Source organism: Colobus angolensis, unplaced genomic scaffold, assembly GCF_000951035.1.
Source record: "Colobus angolensis palliatus isolate OR3802 unplaced genomic scaffold, Cang.pa_1.0 Scaffold39, whole genome shotgun sequence".
NCBI classification, from domain to species: Eukaryota; Metazoa; Chordata; class Mammalia; order Primates; family Cercopithecidae; genus Colobus; species Colobus angolensis.
In genome coordinates, this window is record NW_012117265.1 from 4,508,083 (window position 1) to 4,533,002 (window position 24,920).

The 24,920-nt window shown below is 46.9% G+C and overlaps 1 protein-coding gene across 1 annotated transcript in view; it reads left to right on the forward strand.

The window, feature by feature from the left end:
• The window catches only part of MUC16 (mucin 16, cell surface associated), a 173,133-nt gene that overhangs the window by 19,460 nt on the left and 128,753 nt on the right, over positions 1–24,920 (forward strand). The window contains 4 exon segments of the mRNA XM_011954968.1: positions 98–16,623; positions 18,446–18,559; positions 22,456–23,668; positions 24,167–24,632. Of these exon segments, the coding sequence (XP_011810358.1) occupies positions 98–16,623; positions 18,446–18,559; positions 22,456–23,668; positions 24,167–24,632 (18,319 nt within the window).

A 24,920-nucleotide genomic window follows, 5' to 3' on the forward strand; every position in this document is an offset into this window, starting at 1 on the left:
AGCCAACATACTTCTTGACTCCTAGACTGAGGGAGACCAGTACCTCTCAGGAGTCCAGCTTTTCCACAGACATGAGTTTTCTACTTTCCAAAGTCCCCACTGGTACTATTACTGAGGTCTCCAGTACAGAGGTCATCTCTTCTAGCAAAATTTCCACCCCAGACCATGATAAGTCTACAATGCCACCTGACACCTTCACAGGAGAGATCTCCAGGGTCTTCACCTCCTCTATTAAGACAAAATCTGCAGAGATGACGATCACCACCCAAGCAAGTCCTCCTGGGTCTGCATCACATGGTACCCTTCCCTTGGACACATTAACCACACTTTCCCAGGGAGGGACTCATTCAACTGTGACTCAGGGATTCCCACACTCAGAGGTGACCACTCTCATGAGCATGGGTCCTGAGAATGTGTCACGGATGGCAAGTCCCCCTATGGAAAAAACCAGCTTTGCGTCTACCCTGATGTCTTCACCTGCCATGATATCCCCTTCTCCTGTTTCCTCCACATCACCAGAGAGCATCCCCTCCTCTCCTCTTCCTGTAACTGCACTTCCTACTTCTGTTCTGGTGACAACAACAAATGGACTGGGCACTATAAGCCCAGAATCTGTAACCAGTTCACCTCCAAATTTGAGCAGCAGCACTCATGAGAGACTGACCACTTACAAAGACACTGCACACACAGAAGCCGCCACACATCCTTCCACAAACACCGCAGTGACCAATGTAGGGACTTCCGGGTCTGGACATGAATCACAATCCTCTGCCTTAGTTGACTCAGAGACATCGAAAGCCACATCTCTGATGAGTACCACTTCCACCATGGGGCACACAAGTGTTTCCATATCGACTCCCGATATCTCTCAAACTAGCCAAATTCAAACAGAGTCAATGGCATCCCTGACCCCTAGACCAAGGGAGAGCAGCACGTCTGAGAAGATCAGCTCAGTGACAGAGACAAACAGTGCCATTTCTTATGTGCCCACGGGTGCTACTGCTCAGGTGTCCAGGACAGAAGTCATCTCCTCTAGCAGAACATCCATCTCAGACCTTGATCAGTCCACAATGACACCCAGCATCTCCACAGGAATGATCCCCAGGCTCTTCACCTCCCCCATCATGACAAAATCTGCAGAAATGACCATCACCACTCAAACAACTACTCCTAGGGCTACATCACATGGTACTGTTCCCTTGGACACATCAACCACACTCTTCCAGGGAGGGACTCATTCAACTGTGTCTCAGGGATTCCCACACTTAGAGAGAACCACTCTTAGGAGCAGAACTCCTGAAGATGTGTCATGGAAGACAACTCCTTCTGTAGAAGAAACCAGCTCTGAGTCCTCCTTGATGTCTTCACCTGCCATGACATCCCCTTCTCCTGTTTCCTCCACATTATCAGAGAGCATCCCCTCCTCTCCTCTTCCTGTGACTGCACTTCTTACTTCTGTTCTGGTGACAACCACAGATGTGTTGGACACGACGAGCCCAGAGCCTGTAACCAGTTCACCTCCAAGTTTGAGCAGCCCGACACATGAGAGACCAGCCACTTACAAAGACACTGCACATACGGAAACCATGCGCCCTTCCACAAACACAGCATTGACCAACGTAGGGACCTCCGGGTCTGGACATGAATCACAATCCTCTGTCCTAGCTGACTCAGAGACATCAAAAACCACATCTCCAATGAGTACCACCTCCACCCTGGGGAACACAAGTGTTTCCACATCAACTCCTAATATCTTTCAGACTAGCCAAATTCAAACAGAGCCAACAGCATCCCTGAGCCCTAGACTGAGGGAGAGCAGCATGTCTGAGGAGACCAGCTCAACGACAGAGACAAATACCGCCTTTTCTTATGTGCCCACGGGTGCTATTACTCAGAGCTCCAGAACAGAAATCTCCTCTAGAAGGACATCCATCTCAGACCTTGATCGGTCCACAGTAGCACCCGACATCTCCACAGGAGTGATAACCAGGCTCTTCACCTCCCCCATCATGACAAAATCTGCAGAAATGAGCATCACCACTCAAACAACTACTCCTGGGGCTACATCACAGAATACCTTTCCCTTGGACACATCAACCACACTCTTCCAGCGAGGGACTTATTCAACTGTGTCTCAAGGATTCCCACACTCAGAGATAGCCACTCTTAGGAGCAGAACTCCTGGAGATGTTTCATGGATGACAACTCCTTCTGTAGAAGAAACCAGTTCTGAGTCCTTGATGTCTTCACCTGCCATGACATCCCCTTCTCCTGTTTCCTCCACATTTTCAGAGAGCATCCCCTCCTCTCCTCTTCCTGTGACTGCATTTCTTACTTCTCTTCTGGTGACAACCACAGATGTGTTGGGCACGACAAGCCCAGAGCCTGTAACCAGTTCACCTCCAAATTTAAGCAGCACCACACATGAGAGACTGACCGCTTACAAAGACACTGCACACACAGAAGCCATGCATCCTTCCACAAACACCACAGTGGCCAATGTGGGGACCTCCATTTCTGGACATGAATCACAACCTTTTGTCCTAGCTGACTCAGACACATCCAAAGCCACATCTCCAGTGGGTACCACCTTCACCATGGGGGATACAAGTGTTTCTGCATCAACTCCTACCTTCTTTGAGACTAGAATTCAGACTGAATCAGCATCCTCTTTGACTCCTGGATTAAAGGACACCAGCACGTCTGAGGAGATCAACACTGTGACAGAGACAAGCACTGTCCTTTCAGAAATGCCCCCTGCTACTACTACTGAGGTCTCCAGGACGGAAGTTATCACCTCTAGCAGAACATCCATCTCAGGGCCTGATCATTCCAAAATGTCACCCTCCATCTCCACAGAAACCATCACCAGGCTCTCCACTTCTCCTGTTGTAACAGGATCCACAGAAATGACCATCACCAACAAAACAGGTCGTATAGGGACTACCTCACTGCCTACCCTTACCCTGGACACGTCAAGCACAGCTTCCTGGGAAGGGACGCACTCACTTGTGACTCAGAGATTTCCACACTCAGAGGATACTACTACTAGGAGCAGAGGTACTAAAGGCGTGTCATGGCGAAGCTCTCCCTCTGTGGAAGAAACCAGTTCTCCTTCTTCCCTGGTGCCTTTAACTGCAATAACCTCACATTCACCTCTTTTTTCCACATTATCAGGAAGTAGCCCCACTTCTCCTCTCCCTGTGACTTCCCTTCTCACCTCTGGCAGGAGGAAGACCACGGACACTTTGGACACACTCTCAGAGCCTGTGACCAGCTCCTTACCAAGTGCAAGTAGCTTCTCAGGTGAGATGCCCACTTCAGAAGCCTTCACAAATACAGAGACAATTCACTTTTCAGAGAACACAGCAGAAACCAATATGAGGACCACCAATTCTGTGCATGAACTACATTCCTCTGTCTCAATCCACTCCCAGCCATCCAGACACACACCTCCAAATGTTACTGGGTCTATGATGAAGGACGCTATTGTTTCCACATCAACACCTGGTTCTCCTGAGACTATAAATATTGACAGAGAGTCAACATCCCCCCTGACTCCTGAACTGACAGAGAACAGCACCACCCTGGTGATGAACTCAACTACAGAGTCAAACATTGTTTTCTCCAGTGTGTCCATGGGTGTTGCTACTGAGGTCTCCAGGGCAGAAATCCCCTACTATGATCCTACATTCATGCCAGCTTCTGCTCAGTCAACAAAGTCCCCAGACATTTCACCTGAAGCCAGCAGCAGACATTCTAACTCGCCTCCCTTGACAACATCTACACACAAGACCATCACCACACAAACAGATCCTCCTGGGGTGACATCTCTTGGCCAACTGACCTTGGACACATCAACCATAGCCAATCCAGAAGGAACCCCATCAGCCAGAACTCAGGATTTTGTAGACTCAGAAACAACCACAGTCATGAATAATCTTAGTGATGTGTCGAAGACAAGCCCTTTTTCTGTAGAAGAAGCCAACTCTCTCTCTTCTCAGGCACCTCTCCTTGTGACAACCTCACCTTCTCCTGTAACTTCCACATTGCGAGTGCACAGTACTTCCTCTCTTGCTTCTGTGACCTCAGTACTCACCCCTGCACTAGTGAAGATAACAGACATGGACACAAGCTTAGAACCTGTGACTCGTTCATCTCAAAGTTTACGCAACACCTCGGCCACTTCAGAAGCCACCACAGATACACACACAATACATCCTTCTATAAACACAGCAGTGACCAATGTGGGGACCACCAGTTCACCACATGAATTCCATTTTACTGTTTCACCTGACTCAGAGCCATATAAAACCACATCTCCAGTAGTTATCACTTCCACCATGGGGGACTCAATAGTTTCCATATCAATGCCCAGATCCTCTGAGATGACAAAGATTGAGTCTGAGACAACTTCCTCCCTGACCTTTGGACTGAGGGAGATCAGCACCTCCCAGAAAATCGGCTCATCCTCAGACACAAGCACTGTCTTTGACAAAGCACTCACTGCTGCTACTACTGAGGTCTCCAGAACAGAACTCACTTCCTCTAGCAGGACATCTATCCGAGGCACTGAAAAACCCACAGTGTCACCAGACACCTCCACAGGATCTGTCACCATGTTCTCTACCTTTGCTGGCATGACAAAATCTGAAGAAATGACCATCGCCACCCAGACAGGTCCTCATAGGGCTATCTCACAGGGTACCCTTACCTGGGACACGTCAATCACAACCTCACAGGCAGAGACCCACTCAGCTATGACTCATGGATTTTCACAATTAGATGTGTCCACTCTTATAAATAGAGTTCCTGAGAACGTAGCAGGGAAAAGCTCACCCTCTGTGGAAAAAACCAGTTCTCCCTCTTCCCTTCTGTCTTTACCAGCAATAACCTCACTGCCCCGTGTACCTACTACGTTACTAAAAGGTAGGTCCTATTCTTCTGTTCATCTGACTTCACTCCCCACTTCTGGCCCGGTGAAGACCACAGAGATGCTGGCATCTGTGACCAGTTTACCTCCAAATTTGGGCAGCCCCTCACAAAAGATACCGACTACTTCTGAAGACATTAGAGATACAGAGAAAATGTATCTTTCCACAAACATAGCAGTAACCGATATGGGGACCACCACTTCTGAAAAGGAATCTTACTCATCTGTCCCAGCCTACTCAGAACCACCCAAAGTCACCTCTCCAGTGGTTACCTCTTTCACCATAAGAGACACCATTGTTTCCACATCCATGCCTGGCTCCTCTGAGATTACAAGGATTGAGACGGAGTCAACATCCTCCCCGGCTCATGAACTGAAGGAAACCAGCACCTCCCAGGAGCCCATCGTATCCACAGAGAAAAGTGCTGTCCTTCACAAGGTGACCGTTGGTGCTACTCCTGAGACCTCTAGGACAGAAGTTGCCTCTTCTAGAAAAACATCCATTCCTGGCCCTGATCATTCCACAAAGTCACCAGACATCTCCACTGAAGTGATCCCCAGGCTGCCTATTTCCCCTGGCATTACAGAATCTGCAAATGTGACCAATATCACTCAAACAGGCCCTCCTCTTGGATCTACATCACAGGGTACATTTACCTTGGACACACCAACTACATCCTCCAGGGCAGGAACACGCTCGATGGTGACTCAGGAATTTCCACACTCAGAAATGACCACTCTCATGAACAAGGACCCTGAGATTCTATCACAGACAATCCCTCATTCTATAGAGAAAACCAGCTTCTCTTCTTCCCTGATGCCTTCACCAGCCATGACCTCACCTTCTTCCGGTTCCTCAACATTACCAAAGACCACTCATGCCACTCCTTCTCCTATGATCTCACTACTCACCTCTAGTCTAGTGATGACCACAGATATGTTAGGCACAAGCCCAGAAGCTACAACCAGTTCACCTCCAAATTCGAGCAGTACCTCACATGAGATACTGACGACAGATGAAGACACCACAGCTATAGAAGCCATGCATCCTTTCACAAGCACAGCAGTGACTAACGTGGAAACCACCAGCTCTGGACATGGGTCACAATCCTCTGTCCTAGCTGACTCAGAAAGAACCAAGGCTACAGGCCCAGTGGATACCACCTCCACCATGGGGCATACAACTGTTTCCACATCAATGTCTGTTTCCTCTGAGACTACAAAAATTAAGAGCGAGTCAACATATTCCTTGACTCCTGGACTGAGGGAGACCAGCATCTCCCAAAATGCCAGCTTTTCCACTGACACAAGTATTGTTCTTTCAGAAGTCCCCACTGGTACTGCTGCTGAGGTCTCCAGGACAGAAGTCACCTCCTCTGGTAGAACATCCATCCCTGGCCCTTCTCAGTCCACAATGTTGCCAGAAATATCCACAAGAACAATGACAAGGCTCTTTGCCTCACCTACCATGACAGAATCAGCAGAAATGACCATCCCCACCCAAACAGGTCCTTCTGGGTCTACATCACAGGATACCCTTACCCTGGACACATCCACCACAAAGTCCCAGGCAAAGACTTATTCAACTTTGACTCAGAGATTTCCACACCCAGAGCAGACCACTCTCATGAGCAGAGGTCCTGGAGATATGTCATGGCAAAGCTCTCCCTCTGTGGAAAAACCCAGCTCTCTCCCTTCCCTGCTGTCTTTACCTGCCACAATCTCACCTCCTCCTGTTTCCTCCACATTACCAGTGAGTGTCTCCCCCTCTCCTCTTCCTGTGACTTCAGTTCTCACCTCTGGCCCGGTGATGACCACAGACATGTTACGCACAAGCCCAGAACTTGTAACCAGTTCACCTCCAAAGCTGAGCCACACTTCAGGTGAGAGACTGACCACTGGCAAGGACACCACAGATACAGAAGCTGTGCATCCTTCCACGAACACAGCCGTGTCCAATGTGGAGACCTCCAGCTCTGGACATGAATCCCCTTCCTCTACCTTGGCTGACTCAGAGACATCCAAAACCACATCACCAATGTTTATTACCTCCACACAGGAGGACACAACTGTTGCCATATCAACCCCTCACTTCTTGGAGACTAGCAGAATTCAGAAAGAGTCCATTTCCTCCCTGACCCCTAAATTGAGGGAGACCAGCAGTTCTGTGGAGACCGGCTCAGCCACGGAGACAAGTGCTGTCCTTTCCGAAGTGCCCACTGGAGCTACTACTGAGGTCTCCAGGACAGAAGTCACCTCTTCTAGCAGAACATCCATCTCCGGTCCTGCTGAGTCCACAATGTTGCCAGAAATATCCACCACAAGAAGAATCATTAAGTTCCCTACCTCCCCCATCATGGCAGAATCATCAGAAATGACCACCAAGACCCAAACAAGTCCTCCTGGATCTACACCAGGGAGTACCCTTACACTAGACACATCAACCACACCCTCCTTGGTAATAACCCACTCGACTATGACTCAGAGATTGCCACACTCAGAGATAACCACTCTTGTGAGTAGAGGTTCTGGAGATGTGCCATGGCCTAGCTCTCCCCCTGTGGAAGAAACCAGCCCTCCATCTTCCCAGCTATCTTTACCTGCAATGATCTCACCTTCTTCTGTTTCTTCCACATTACCAGCAAGTAGCCACTCCTCTTCTGCTTCTGTGACTTCGCTTCTCATAGCAGGCCAAGTGAAGACCACAGAGGTATTGGACACAAGTGCAGAACCTGAAATCAGTTCACCTCCAAGTTTGAGCAGCACCTCAGTTGAAATACTGGCCACCTCTGAAGTCACTACAGATACAGAGAAAATTCATCCTTTCTCAAACACAGCAGTAACCAAAGTGGGAACTTCCAGTTCTGGACATGAATCCCCTTCCTCTGTCCTACCTGACGCAGAGACAACCAAAGCCACATCACCAGTGGGTACCATCTCCATCACGGAGGATATAAGTGTTTCCACATTAACTCCTGCCTTATCTGACACTAGGAAAATTCAGACAGATCCAGCTTCCTCACTGACCACCAGATTGAGGGAGACCAGCACCTCTGAAGAGACCAGCTCAGCCACAGAGAAAAACACGGTTCCTTCTGAAGTGTCCACTGGTGCTACTACTACTGAGGTCTCCAGGACAGAAGCCATCTCCTTTAGCAGAACATCCATCTCAGGCCCTGAGCAGTCCACAATGTCACAAAACATCTCCACAGAAACCATCACCAGGATTTCTGCCTCCTCTGTCATGACAGAATCTGCCAAAATGACCATCACAACCCAAACAGATCCTCCGGGGTCTACATCAGAAAGTACCCTTAATTTGGACACAGCAAACACATCCTCTTGGGAAGAAACCCACTCTACAGTAACTCAGGGATTTCCACACCCAGAGATAACCACTTCCATGGGCAGAGGTCCTGGAGGTGTGTCATGGCCTAGTCCTCCCTTTGTGAAAGAAACCAGCCCTCCATCTTCCCCGCTGTCTTTACCTGCCGTGACCTCACCTCATCCTGTTTCCACCACATTCCCAGCACATATCCCCCACTCTCCCCTTCCTGTGACTTCACTTCTCACCTCTGGCCCGGTGATGACCACAGATAACTTGGGTATAAGCACAGAACCTGGAACCAGTTCATCTTCAAGTTTGAGCAGCACCTCCCGTGAGAGACTGACCACTTACAAAGACACTGCACATACAGAAGCTGTGCATCCTTCCACAAACACAGGAGGGACCAATGTGGCAACCACCAGCTCTGGATATAAATCACAATCCTCTTTCCTAGCTGACTCAGAGACATCCAAAGCCTCATCTCCAATGGGTACCACCTCCACCATGGGGGATACAAGTGTTCTCACATCAACTCCTGCCATCCTTGAGACTAGGAGGATTCAGACAAAGCCAACTTCCTCCCTGACCCCTGGATTGAGGGAGTCCAGTGGCTCTGAAGGGACCAGCTCAGGCACCAAGATGAGCATCATCCTTTCTAAAGTGTCCACTGGTGCTACTACTGAGATCTCCAAGAAAGACATCACCTCCATCCCAGGTCCTGCTCCATCCACAACATCACCAGACATCTCCACAGGAACCACCAGTTGGTTCTCTACATCCCCTGTCATGACAGAATCAACAGAAATAACCATGAACACCCACACAAGTCCTTTAGGGGCCGCAACACAAGGCACCAGTACTTTGGACACTTCAAGCACAACCTCTTTGACAATGACACGCTCAACTGTATCTCAAGGATTTTCACACTCACAGATGAGCACTCTTATGAAGAGGGGTCCTGAGGATGTATCACGGATGAGCCCTCCCATTCTGGAAAAAACTAGCTCTTCCTCTTCTCTGATGTCTTCACCAGCCACAACTTCACCTTCTCCTGTTTCCTCCACATTAACAGACAGCATCTCTTCCTCTCCTCTTCCTGTGACATCACTCCTCATGTCTGGCCTGGCAAAAACTACAGATACGTTGCACAAAAGCTCGGAACCTGTAACCAACTCACCTGCAATTTTGAGCAGCACCTCAGTTGAAATACTGGCCACCTCTGAAGTCACCACAGATACGGAGAAAATCCATCCTTCTTCGAACAGAGCAGTGACCGATGTGGGTACCTCCAGTTCTGGACATGAATCCCCTTCCTCTGTCCTAGCTGACTCAAAGGCATCCAACGTCACATCTCCAATGGTTATTACCTCCACCATGGAGGATACAAGGGTCTCCACATCAACTCCTGGCTTTTTTGGGACTAGCAAAATTCAGACAGAACCAACATCCTCCCTGACCCTTGGAGTGAGAAAGACCAGCAGCCCTGGGGGGACCAGCTCAGCCACAGAGATGAGCACCGTCCTTTCTGGAGTGCCTACTGATGCCACTGCTGAGGTCTTCAGGACAGAAGTCACCTCCTCTAGCAGAACATCCATCTCAGGCCTTGCTCAGCTCACAGTGTCACCAGAGACCTCCACAGAAACCATCACCAGACTCCCTACCTCCCGCATAATGACAGAATCAGCAGAAATGATGATCAAGACACAAACAGATTCTCCTGGGTCTACACCAGAGAGTACTCTTACTGGGGACATGTCAACAACACCCAACTGGGTAGAAACCCACTTGACTGCGACTCAGAGATTTTCACACTCAGACATGACCATTCTTGTGAGCAGAGGCCCTGGCGATGTGTTATGGCCTAGTCAATCCTCTGTGGAAGAAACCAGATCTGCCTCTTCCCTGCTGTCTCTACCTGCCATGACCTCACCTTCTCCTGTTTCCTCTACATTAGCAGAGGGTTTCACTTCCCCTTCTCTTCCTGTGACTTCTTTTCTCACCCCTGACCTGGTGATAACCACAGACAGGATGGGCATAAGCAGAGAACCTGAAACCAGCTCCACTTCAAATTTGAGCAGCACCTCCTATGAGAGACTGACCACTTTGGAAGACACTGTAGATTCAGAAGCCATGCATCCTTCCACACACACAGCAGTGACCAACACAGGGACCTCCAGTTCTGGACATGAATCACAACCTTCTGTCCTAGCTTACTCAGAGATACCCAAAGCCACATCTTCTATGGGTACCACCTACACCATGGGGAAAACGAGTGTTTCCATATCCACTTCTGACTTCTTTGAGACCAGCAGAATTCAGATAGAACCAACATCCTCCCTGACTTCTGGATTGAGGGAGACCAGCAGCTCTGAGAGGATCATCTCAGCCACAGAGAGAAGCACTGTCCCTTCTGAAGTGCCCAGTGGTGCAACCACTGAGGTCTCCAGGACAGAAGTGATCTCCTCTAGGGGGACATGCATGTCAGGGCCTGATCAGTCCACCATGTCACCAGACATCTCCACTGAAGCGATCACCAGGCTCTCTACCTCCCCCATTATGACAGAATCAGCAGAAAGTGCCATCACTATTCAGACAGGTTCTCCTGGGGCTACATCACAGGGTACCCTCACCTTGGACACCTCAACAACAACTTTTTGGTCAGGGACCCACTCAACTGCATCTCCAGGATTTTCACACTCAGAGATGACCACTCTTATGAGTAGAACTCCTGGAGATGTGTCATGGCCAAGCCTTCCCTCTGTGGAAGAAGCCAGCTCTGTTTCTTCCCCACTGTCTTCACCTGCCATGATCTCGCCTTCTTTTTCCTCTACATTACCAGAGAGCATCCCCTCCTCTCCTCATCCTATGACTGTACTTCTCACCCCTGGCCCGGTGAAGACCACAGACATGTTGGGCACAAGCTCAGAACCTGAAACCAGTCCACCTCCAAATTTGAGCAGCACCTCACATGAAATATTAGACACCTCTGAAGTCACCAAAGATGAAGAGAAAATTCATCCCTCCTCAAACACACCAGTGATCAATGTAGGGACTTTGGTTTATAAACATCTATCCCCTTTCTCTGTTTTGACTGACTTAATGACAACAAAAGCCACATCTCCAATGGCTACCACCTCCACTCTGGGGAATACAAGTGTTTCCACATCAACTCCTGCCTTCCCAGAAACTATGATGACAAAGCCAACTTCCTCCCTGACCTCTGAATTAAGGGAGATCAGTACCTCTCAAGAGATCAGCTCAGCAACAGAAAGAAGTGCTTCTCTTTCTGGAATGCCCACTGGTGCTACTACTGAGGTCTCCAGAACAGAAGCCATCTCCTCAAGCAGAACATCCACCCCAGGTCCTGCTCAATCCACAATGTCACCAGACATCTTTGCAGAAACCATCACTAGAATTTCTACTCCCCTCACCATGACAGAATCAGCAGAAATGACCATCACCCCCAAAACAGGTCATTCTGGGGCATCCTCACAAGGTACCTTTACCTTAGACACATCAAGCAGAGCCTCCTGGCCAGGAACTCATTCAGCTGCAACTCACAGATCTCCACACTCAGTAATGACCACTCCTATGAGCAGAGGTCCTGAGGATGTGTCAGGGCCAAGTCCCCCATCAGTGGAAAAAACTAGCCTCCCATCTTCCCTGGTGTCTTTATCTGCAGTAACCTCACCTTCGCTGCTTTATTCCACAACATCTGGGAGTAGCAACTCCTTTCCTCTCCAGGTGACTTCTCTTTTCACCCCTGTCGTGATGAAGACCACCGACATGTTGGACACAAGCTTGGAACCTGTGACCACTTCACCTCCCACTATGAATATCACCTCCGATGAGAGTCTGGCCACTTCTAAAGCCACTATGGACACAGAGGCACTTCAGGTTTCTGAAAACACAGCTGTGACCCAGGTGGGCACCACCAGAGCTAGACAAGAATTCTATTCCTCTTACCCAGGCTTCCCAGAGCCATCCAAAGTGACATCTCCAATGGTCACCTCTTCCACGATAAAAGACATTGTTTCTACAACCATACCTGCTTCCTCTGAGATAACAAGAACTGAGATGGAGTCAACATCCACCCTGACCCCTACACCAAGGGAGACCAGGACCTCCCAGGGGATCCACTCAGCCACAGAGCCAAGCACTGTTCCTTACAAGGCACTCACTAGTGCCACGATTGAGTACTCCAGGACACAAGTCACGTCCTCTAGCAGAAGACCTAGCCCTGATCAGTCCACAATGTCACCAGACGTCTCCACTGAAGTGATCACTAGGCTCTCTACCTCCCCCATCAAGACAGAATCTACAGAAATGACCTTTACCGCCCAAATGGGTTCTCCTGGGGCTACATCACAGGGTACGCTTACCTTGGACACCTCAACAACAACTTTTAAGTCAGGGACCCACTCAACTGCATCTCAAGGATTTTCACACTCAGAGATGACCACTCTTATGAGTAGAACTCCTGGAGATGTGCCATGGCCAAGCCATCCCTCTGTGGAAGAAACCAGCTCTGCCTCTTCTTTGCTGTCTTCACCTGCTATGACCTCACTTTCTCCTGTTTCTTCCACATTACCGGACAGCATCCACTCCTCTTCTCTTCCTGTGACATCACTTCTCACCTCGGGCCTGGTGAAGACCACAGAGCTGTTGGGCACAAGCTCAGAACCTGAAACCAGTTCACCCCCAAATCTGAGCAGCACCTCAGCTGAAATACTGGCCACCACTGAAGTCACCACAGATACAGAGAAACTGGAGGTGACCAATGTGGTAACCTCAGGTTATACACATGAATCTCCTTCCTCTGCCTTAGCTGACTCAGTGACAACAAAAGCCACATCTTCAGTAGGTACCACCTATCCCACAGGAGATACAAATGTTCTCACATCAACTCCTGCCTTCTCTGACACCAGTAGCATTCAGACAAAGCCAACGCTTTCACTGACTCCTGGGTTGATGGAGACCAGCACCTCTGAAAAGACCACCTCTGCCACAGAAACAAACTCTGTCTTTTCTAGTGTGCCCACTGGTGCTATTCCTGAGGTCTCCAGGACAGAAGCCATCTCCTCTAGCAGAACATCCATCCCAGGCCCTGCTCAATCCACAGTGTCACCAGACACCTCCACGGAAACCATCACTAGAATTTCTACTCCCCTCACCGGGAAAGAATCAACAGAAATGGCCATCACCCCCAAAACAGGTCCTTCTGGGGCTACCTCACAGGGTACCTTTACCTTGAGCACATCAAGCACAGCCTCCTGGCCAGGAACTCACTCAGCTGCAACTCAGAGATTTCCACAGTCAGTGGTGACAACTCCTATGAGCAGAGGTCCTGAGGATGTGTCATGGCCAAGCCTCCCATCTGTGGAAAGAAACAGCTCTCCATCTTCCCTGGTGTCTTTATCTGCAGTAACCTCACCTTCGCCACTTTATTCCACACCATCTGGGAGTAGCCACTCTTCTCCTGTCCCTGTCACTTCTCTTTTCACCTCTGTCATGATGAAGACCACAGACATGTTGGATGCAAGCTTAGAACCTGAGACCACTTCACCTCCCAGTTTGAATATCACCTCAGATGGGAGTCTGGCCACTTCTAAAGCCGCTATGGAGACAGAGGCAATTCAGGTTTTTGAAAACACAGCAGCGTCCCATGCGGAAACCACCAGTGCTAGAAAGGAACTCTATTCCTCCTCCCCAGGCTTCTCAGAGCCAACCAAAGTGACATCTCCAGTGGTCACCTCTTCCTCTATAAGAGACAACATTGTTTCCACAACAATGCCTGGCTCCTCTGGCATTACAAGGATTGAAATAGAGTCAATGTCATCTCTGACCTCTGGACTGAGGGAGACCAGAACCTCCCAGGACATAACCTCATCCACAGAGACAAGCACTGTCCTTTACAAGATGCCCTCTGGTGCCACTCCTGAGGTCTCCAGGACAGAAGTTATGTCCTCTAGCAGAACATCCATTCCTGGCCCTGCTCAGTCCACAACGTCACCAGACATCTCCGATGAAGTAGTCACCAGGCTCTCTACCTCCCCCATCATGACAGAATCTGCAGAAATAACCATCACCACCCAAACAGGTTCTTCTCTGGCTACATCCCAGGTTACCCTTCCCTTGGGCACCTCAACGACCTTTTTGTCAGGGACCCACTCAACTGTGTCTCAAGGACTTTCACACTCAGAAATGACCAATCTTATGAGCAGGGGTCCTGAAAATCTGTCATGGACGAGCCCTCGCTTTGTGGAAACAACTGGATTTTCTGCTTCTCTGGCATTGTTACCTCTCACAACCTCACTTTCTCCTGTGTCCTCCACATTACTAGAGAGTAGCCCCTCCTCTCCTCTTCCTGTGACTTCACTTATCCTCCCAGGCCTGGTGAAGACTACGGAAGTGTTGAACACAAGCTTAGAGCCTAAAACCAGTTCATCTCCAAATCTGAGCAGCACCTCAGTTGAAATACCGGCCACCTCTGAAATCATTACAGATACAGAGAAAATTCATCCTACCTCAAACACAGCGGTGACCAAAGTGGGGACCTCCAGTTCTGTTCATGAATCTCATTCCTCTGTCCTAGCTGACTTAGAAACAACAATGACCACACCTTCAATGGGTATCACTTCCCCTGTGGAGGACACCACTGTTTTCACATCAATTCCTGCCTTCTCTGAGACTAGGAGGATTCCGACAGAGCCAACATTCTCACTGACTCCTGGATTCAGGGAGACTAGCACCTCTGAAGAGACCAGCTCAATCACAGAAACTAGTGCAGTCCTTTTTGGAGTGCCCACTAGTGCTACTACTGAGGTCTTCGTGACAGAAATCATGTCCTCTAACAGAACACACATCCCTGACCCTGATCAGTCCACAATGTCTCCAGACATCATCACTAGGCTCTCTTCCTCATCCATGATGTCAGAATCAACAGAAATGACCATCACCACCCAAACAAGTTCTCCTGGGGCTACAACACAGAGTACCCTTACCTTGGCCACAACAACAGCACCCTTGGCAAAGACCCGTTCAACTGTTCCTCCAAGATTTTTACACTCAGAGATGACAACTCTTATGAGTAGGAGTCCTGAAAATCCATCATGGAAGAGCTCTCCCTTTGTGGAAAAATCTAGCTCTTCCTCTTCTCTGTTGTCCTTACCTGTCATGACGTCACCTTCTGTTTCTTCCACATCACTACAGAGTATCCCTTCCTCCTCTTTTCCTGTGACTTCACTCCTCACCCCAGGCATGGTGAAGACTACAGACATAAGCACAGAACCTGGAACCAGTTTACCTCCAAATCTGAGCAGCACCTCAGTTGAAATACTGGCTGCCTCTGAAGTCACCACAGATACAGAGAAAATTCATCCTTCTTCAAGCATGGCAGTGACCAATGTGGGAACCACCAGTTCTGGACATGAACTATATTCCTCTGTTTCAATCCACTCGGAGCCATCCAAGGCTACATACCCAATGGGTACTTCCTCTTCCATGGCCGAAACCACTATTTCCACATCAATGCCTGCCAATATTGAGACCACAAGATCTGAGGCAGAGCCATTTTCTCATTTGACTTCTGCATTTAGGAAGACTAACATGTCCCTGGACACCAGCTCAGTCACACCAACAAATACACCTTCTTCTCCTGGGCCCACTCATCTTTTACAGAGTTCCAAGACTGATTTCACCTCTTCTGTGAAAACATCATCCCCAGATCAGCCCCCAGCCTCACAGTATACTGAAATTCCAGTGGACATAATCACCCCCTTTAATGCTTCTCCATCTATTATGGAGTCCACTGGGGTAACCTCCTTCCCAGAATCCGAGTTTACTATGTCTGTAACAGAAAGTACTCATCATCTGAGTACAGATTTGCTGCCTTCAGCTGAGACTATTTCCACTGGCACAGTGAGGCCTTCTCTATCAGAGGCTGTGACTTCATTTGCCACCACTGGAGTTCCACGAGTCATCTCAGGTTCAGGTAGTCCATTCTCTAGGACAGAGTCAGGCCCTGGGGATGCTACTCTGTCCACCATTGCAGAGAGCCTGCCTTCATCCACTCCTGTGCCATTCTCCTCTTCAACCTTCACTACCACTGATTCTTCAACCATCCCAGCCCTCCATGGGATAACTTCCTCTTCAGCTACTCCACATAGAGTGGACACCAGTCCTGGGACAGAGAGCAGCACTACTGAAGGACACTTCGTTATGGTCAGTACTTTGGACACTTTGAGCCAACCAGCCAGGACATCTTCATCACCCATTTTGGATACCAGAATGACAGAGAGCGTTGAGCTGGGAACAGTGACAAGTGCTTATCAAGTTCCTTCACTCTCAACATGGTTGACAAGTAAGGACCCACAGCCCCTACAATCCCATTATTGGGAGCTCATAGGAAATGACCCCTTCCTAAGAAGCAAAAGAATAGTTAACTAGTTTATTCCTGTACCAGAAATTCTTTCAGCAAACGTATGTTTATCTAATTTCACTTCTAGGCACTGGGTTAGGAACTGGAGGAACAAAAATAAGCAAATAATTGAATCCTTACAGTATCATGATGGTGCTCTAATATTACTACTGGTAATGATGATGACAATAAGAATAATGACAACAGAAAATATTTATAACAGTACTTACTCTGTTTCAAGTGCAGTTTTATTAAGCTATTTGATCCTCAATTGTAACACTTATTGAAGTAGAGAGTGTTATAAGCGTATTTTGAAGATGACGACATTTAGGCACAGGGAGATAAGTAACTTTCTTAAGGTCATATAGCTGGAAAGTAACAGAACTAGGATAAGAACTTGGATTGTGTGTCACTAGGAACTCATGCCCCTAACTGTTGGGCTAAACAGGAGTGATCAGAGAGGTAACAGAAAAAGCAAGAAGTTCTGGCATCACTGAAGCCATAGGAGGGGAGAGTTTTAGGAAGGAGAAATGTTAAATTCTGTTAAATACCACAGAATTGCCAAGTTGAAATGAGGTGAGAAGAGCTTTGGCAACATGGGGGTTCTCAGGGATTCTAATGAAGGGAGCATCAGTGAGGTATAGGGCACTAGAAGAACAGCTAAAACACTACATAGATATAAGGGAGGGTTTCTCCCTTTGAGTTGAGCAAGAGACAAAAGAGACACGTGAAAGGAAAAGGTGAGTTAATGAAAACTGAGGGAACAAAGTACCTAAGAAGGTAGGAGGAACCCAGAGCCTAGAAGGAGGAAACACTACTTCCAAGAGGTCAGTAGATAAAGGAAGGAACCTCTTGGGGATTCCATTCCTCTGAAAGGGTTGAGCTTGGCACTAACTTTTGTTCTGGACACAAATCCAAAGAGGTCCTCCAACCACTCGAGTTTCTGCCTCACTGAACAATATCTCCAGGAGAATGATTTGTTCCTTCTCCTTCTTCACATTAGTTTTGTAATTCACACTAAATTTAGACACATTGGTGGCTGTTGACCCACATGTTACTATGTGACTCAGTAGTTGAGTCATGGGTGTTCAGTAAGGAAGGGATGAATGGCATGGTGAGAAGATAGAAATGTAGTTGGATGGATAAAAGGAAGAATGGAGAGATGGATGAATGAAAGGAAGGAAAGATGAAGAGGAGGAAGGATAGATGCACAGAAGGAAGAATGAAAAGAAAGAAAGATGATGGAAGACAGGATTAAAGGGGGTACAGATTGAAGGCAAGAAGGGTGGAAGGATGAAATGAAGTAAAGATTGAAGAAAAGATGGATGGAAAGAAGAAAGGAGGGTGCACTAAAATCTCACACTTCACCACTATATGATTCATCCATAGAAGCAAAAACCACTTGTACCCTCAAAGCTATTGAGATACAAACTTTTTAATTAAAAATTTAAAAAGCAAGAGAAAGGAAAGAAGGGAGGAAAGACGAAAGGAAGAATGGGTGGTAGGAGGAAGGAATAAAAGGATGAAAAAATGGAAGAATAGATGATCAGATCTAGGGATGAATGAAGGGAAGGATGAACAAATCTGTGGGTAGGTGAATGGATCTATGGACTGGTGTGGCCACTTATGGCACACAGTCCCAGCTCCAGTTCATACTAATGGACTTGAGGAGTTTTTGTGACCACTAAAGTGGATCCATTTAGACAGTGCTCTTCTTGTGAATGAGATGAGTTACCCCGGTTTTCCTCCCCACCTTCATCTTCAGGAACTGATGGCATTATGGAGCACATCACAAAAATACCCAATGAAGCAGCACACAGAGGTACCATAAGACCAGTCAAAAGTCCTCAGACATCCACATTGCCTGCCAGTCCTAAAGGTAAGTTTAACTTTGCTTACCTCCCAATAATGCCACTTGTGACCATATTTCCTCCTCTAGAGAGACAAAATGCTTGTATTCTTTAGAGAGAGAATTGTGTGTGGTTGTCATAGGTTTCCCTGTCTGAACTGGGTCTTTGTCTAATGGTTACCAGGTGGATGTTACCACTTCTCTTTCTCCTCATGGCATGTTGAGTAGCTTTGTCCAACATCAAATATTCACAAATTTGTCCTTATTAACTAAATTTTTAAAATGCTCATTAAAAACTTACTATGAGCCAGGCACAGTGGCTCACACCTTAATCCCAACACTTTGGGAGGCTGAGGCAGGTGGATCACCTGAGGTCAAAAATTCGAGACCAGTCTGACCAACATGGTGAAACTCCATTTCTACTGAAAATATAAAAATTAGCCAGGCATGGTGGCACACACCTGTAATCACAGCTACTTAGGAGGCTGAGGCAAGAGAATCGCTTGAACCCAGGAGGTGGAGGCTGCAGTGAGCTGAGATCGTGCCACTGCACTCCAGCCTGGGTGACAGAGCATGACTCTGTCTCAAAAATAAATAAATAAATAAATTATACATATATATGTATAATTTTATATATATATATTACATATATATACATAAAATATCTGAAAATACATCCCAATAGTTCTAGCAAATGCAGGAAAAAGAAGTATAAATTAACAGCCTTTATGTATGTCCTGGTTGAAAAACAGACACAACTGTCTTGTAAGAGAAACTTAAAAAAAAAAAAATACCTAGGATTTTATCTCCCATGATGAAAAATTTGGAACTGTACTTTTTTTTAACTTTCACTTAAAGAAGATGGGTGAGCTCCTGGGTTATTTATGTTTGTCATCACTGGAGAGCTAAATTACAATATGAAACTACAATGGGGGGAATAAAAACACGATATAAATGTAAGACGGTTTATGACATCACTGTTACATGTTTTCTTTGTCACAATATTTAGTAATTCCTCCTTCTGTTTTGAATAAAGTCTGAAATAAAATTTTCACTTTAAAGGCAGTAATATGAAATACATAAATAAATAAAAATCTGGGTTTCTCAACCTTGACACTACTGTCATTTGGGGCAGATACTTCTTTGCGGTGGGGAGCTGTGCTGTGCATTGTAGGATGTTTGCCAGCGTCTCTGGCCTCTGTTCTTGATGCCATACCATTCGTCCACACACAGTTGTGACAACCAAAAATATCTCCAGACATTGTTAAGTGTCCCCTGGAAGCAAAACTGCCCCTGGTTGAGAACCATTGAACTGGAAAATGCGTCCTAAGATCCATCTTACTAGATGGGCGTTTTCACCTCACTTCATTCTCTTTCCATTCTGGTCCCCACAAGATCCAGAAGTTGCTTTAGGGAATTAATATAATGCAGTGGTTAATAGTATGGGTTTAGCATTTGGATACAATGATGTTCAAGTTGTCACCCTGTCAATAGCTGTGTGACCTTGGTAAATTGTGGTCTCTGGATTTCTCTTTCTCTCCTGTAAAATGACAAGAATTATAGAATGTGCATTTTATTTTATTTTATTTTATTTTATTTTTTGAGGCGGAGTCTTGCTCTGTCACCCAAGCTGGAGTGCAGAGGCACAATCTCGGCTCCCTGCAACCTCCGTCTCCCGAGTTCGAGCCATTCTCCTGCCTCAGTCTCCCGAGTAGCTGGGATTACAGATGCACACCACTGCACCCAGCTAATTTTTGTATTTTTAGTAGAGATGGGGTTTCACCATGTTGACCAGGCTGGTCTAGAACTCCTAACCTCAGGTGATCTGCCCACCTCATCCTCCCAAAGTGCTGGGATTGCAGGCGTGAGCCACTGTGCCCAGCCAAAATGTGCCATTTAATTGTTCTTGTGAGGATCAAAGCGATAGTGCATGTCAAGTGCTTTGCAATTGCTCCTCCTCCTCCTTCCCATCAACATAATCACCATTATCATCACCATCATTGTTAAATACACATGAAGCACTTTAGAGTGTGCATTTTCAGACATATTGTTTTTAGAGTTTATCCAGCAACACAGGGACATTGCTCCACAATCAGAGTCAAAATCCCCTTCATTTTAGCCCCTTTCTCTACCAAACTCCAGTAGGCTTTGTGGGCTTTATAGAGAAGTCTCCAGGTAGTTCTTCCTCTTCCATAGGAACCATTTTCTAAAGCCTGGTCAGCAGCTGCTGTCTTATCAATGCTACTGGAATCTTCTTCAGAGGTATCCCAGTCACCTTGGCCAGCTCTGGTAGTGTCTAGTGTGGTTGGTGGAGAATTCTATTTAGCAAATGTTTATTTTGTAGTAGAATTATTAGTAGTGACAGTAGTAATGATAAGTAGTAGTGATAGTAACAATAGCAGCGATAACACTAGTAAGTAGTAGTAACTGTAGTAATAACCATAGTAATAAGCAGTAATACTAGTACTAATAGTAGTGATAATAGTAGTAATGGTAGGTAGAGTTGTGTTGGTAGTAACAGTAGTAGTAGTAGGTAGTAGCAGTGGTAATCGTGACAGTAGAAATCATAAGTAATAGTGGTAGCAACAATAGTAGTAACAGTAGTAACCATAGTAATTACCATAGTAATAACCATAGCAATACGTAGTAGTATTAGTAGTAATAACAGCAGTAATGGCAGGTAGAGCACTACCATTACTGCTGTTACTCTACTGTAGGTAGAGTAGTAATATTAAGTGATAGCAGTAGTAACAATAGTAATAGCAGCAGTAGTCATAATAGTAAGTAGCAGTAACCATAGTAATAACCATAGTGATAGGTAGTAATAGTTGTGGTAACAGTAGTAATAACAGCAGTAATGGTAGGTAGAGTGGTGGTAGTAGTAACAGTAGTAGTAGTAGCAGTGGTAGTAGTAACAGTAGCAATAGTAAATAATAGTGGCAGTAACAATAGTAGTAGCAGTAATAGTAGTAAGTAGTAGTAATCATAGTAATAACCATAGCAATAGGTAGTAGTAGCAGTAGCAATAACAGCAGTAATGGTAGGTGGAGAAGTGATAGTAATAACAGTAGCAATAGCAGGTTGTAGTTGTGGTAATAGTAGTAATGTCTTATTGTGACCCAGGAGGCACTGTGCTTGGTGCCTTTTAACCAACATTTTGAGATGGCCATCATACTTATCCCCACTTTATAGATGGAAAAGTGGAGGTCTAGCAATATTTTTTAACTTAAAGAGCCATCCATCTCTTTAAAGAAAGAGCCAGAATCCCAGGCAGGGCTATCTTATTCCAGAACCCAAGCTCTCAAACACACAATGCACAATACTTAATCTCTCTCAAGTCAGAGAAGATCCACATAAGTATACATCCATCCACATATTCATTCATTCAACCATTCAACAGATATTAGTTGAGCCCTTACCGTATGCCAAACAGTCAGACGTGAATAGCTGTTACAAATGAGACTGTGAAGGATGGCACAACGCAGATTCACACAGTGTGATAAGGAAATATTGAGAAACAAAGATGAGTTCTGGCATGAATTTGTAAAGGTGGATGTGGGCTTGGATTTCAAGAATGGCAGAACTTAAGGAATCTGATGAGAAGTGGGCACTTCAGGCAGAGAGAAGAGCTTGAGCAAGGCTCAGAGGCTGACAGTGCAGAAAACACATGGGAAGAGGGAATAGATTACTGCAGTCAAGAATTCACAGAGGAGTTTTAGAAGAAGATGCAACCAAGTTACCGACCAAGGTAAGATAGGGGAATACCAATCACAGTCTCTTTTCCCATTCCAGGAGCATCCCAGGTACATCCTAGTAACTGAGAAACATTTCTCTCCCTTTCCTCATATGGAGAATAAATAAGCTATTGCTAGTCCAGTAAGTGAAATCATTTTGTTCAAATTGTGTGCCCATTCCCCAATTCACAGGACTACACACGGGAGGGACAAAAAGAATGGAGACCACCACCACAGCTCTGAAGACCACCATCACAGCTCCAAAGACCACTTCCAGAGCCATCTTGACCACCAGTGTCTCTACTTCCACTTTGGGAACACTGACTCCCCTCAATGCATCAGTGCAAATGGCCAGCACAAGCACCACAGAAATGATGACCACAACCCCATATGTTTCCCCTGATGTTCCAGAAATGACATCCTCATTGGCTACCAGCCTGGGAGCAGAAACCAGCACAGCTCTTCCCAGGACAACCCCATCTGTTTTCAATAGAGAATCAGAGACCACAGCCTCACTCGTCTCTAGTTCTGAGGCAGAGACAAGTCCAGCTATTCAAACTCTAGGTGTTTCTTCTAGTGAGCCAGATACAATAGCTTCATGGGTTATCCATCCTGCAGAGACCATCCCAACTGTTTCCAAGACAACCCCCAGTTTTTTCCACAGTGAATCACACACTGTATCTTCCACAGCCACCAGTCATGTGGCAGAAGTCAGCTCAGCCATTCCAACAAATATCTCACCTAGTGAACCAGATGCACTGACCCCACTGGTCACTATTTCTGGGACAGATGCTAGTACAACGTTCCCAACACTGACTAAGTCCCCACATGAAACACAGACAAGAACTACATGGCTCACTCATCCTGCAGAGACCAGCTCAACCATTCCCAGAACAATCCCCAATTTTTCCCATCGTGAATCAGATGCCACACCTTCAGTGGCCACCAGTCCTGGGGCAGAAACCAGTTCAGCTATTCCAACTGCGACTGTCTCACCTGGTGCAGCAGATCTGGTGACCTCACAGGTCACTAGTTCTGGAACAGACCAAATTATGACTATTCCAACTTTGACTCTTTCTTCTGCTGAACCAAAGACCACAGCTTCATTAGTCACCCATCCTGAAGCACAGACAAGTTCGGCCATTCCAACTTCAACTATCTCGCCTGGTGTATCACAGATGGTGACCTCAATGGTCACCAGTTTGGCAGCAGAGACAAGTACAACTAATCCAGCTCTGACAAGCTCCCTTGGTGAACCAGCTACCACAGATTCATTGGTCACACATCCTGCACAGACCAGCCCAACAGTTCCCTGGACAACTTCCATTTTTTTCCATAGTAAATCAGACACCACACCTTCAATGGCCACCAGTCAAAGGGCAGAAGTCAGCTCTGCTGTTCCAACTCCAACTCTTTCACCTGGAGTACCAGGAGTGGTGACCCCTGTGGTCACTCGTTCTATGACAGTGACAGGTACAACCACTTCAATTCTGACTCTTTCTGCTGGTGAACCAGAGACCACACCTTCAACAGCCACCAGTCATGAGGCAGAAGTCAGCTCAGCTGTTCCAACTGTTACACCTGGGGTACCAGGAGTGGTGACCTCTCTGGTCACTAGTTCTAGGGCAGTGACCAGTACAACTATTCCAACTCTGACTTCTTCTGATGAACCAGAGACCACACCTTCAATGGCCACCAGTCATAGGGCAGAAGGGGCAGAAGCCGGCTCTGTTGTTCCAACTCCAACTGTTTCACCTGAGGTACCAGAAGTGGTGACCTCTCTGGTCACTAGTTCTATGGCAGTGACCAGTACAACTATTCCAACCCTGACTCTTTCTCTTGGTGAACCAGAGACCACACCTTCAATAGCCACCAGTCATGAGGCAGAAGCCAGCTCAGCTGTTCCAACTGTTTCACCTGGGGTACCAGGAGTGGTAACCCCTTTGGTCACTAGTTCTAGGGCAGTGACGAGTACAACTATTCCAATTCTGACTCTTTCTGCTGGTGAACCAGACACCACACCTTCAATGGCCACCAGTCATGAGGCAGAAGCCAGCTCAGCTGTTCCAACTGTTTCACCTGGGGTACCAGGAGTGGTGACCTCTCTGGTCACTAGTTCTAGGGCAGTGACCAGTACAACTATTCCAATTCTGACTCTTTCTCCGGGTGAACCAGAGACCACACCTTCAACGGCCATCAGTCATGAAGCAGAAGTCAGCTCAGCTGTTCCAACTGTTACACCTGGGGTACCAGAAGTGGTGACCTCTCTGGTAACTAGTTCTATGGCAGTGACCAGTACAACTATTCCAACTCTGACTCTTTCTTCTGGCGAACCAGAGACCACACCTTCAATGGCCACCAGTCATAGGGCAGAAGGGGCAGAAACCAGCTCTGCTGTTCCAACTCCAACTGTTTCACCTGAGGTACCAGGAGTGGTGACCTCTCTGGTCACTAGTTCTATGGCAATGACCAGTACAACTATTCCAACTCTGACTCTTTCTCCTGGTGAACCAGAGACCACATCTTCAATGGCCACCAGTCATGAGGCAGAAGCCAGCTCAACTGTTCCAACTGTTTCACCTGGGGTACCAGGAGTGGTGACCTCTCTGGTCACTACTTCTAGGGCAGTGACCAGTACAACTATTCCAATTCTGACT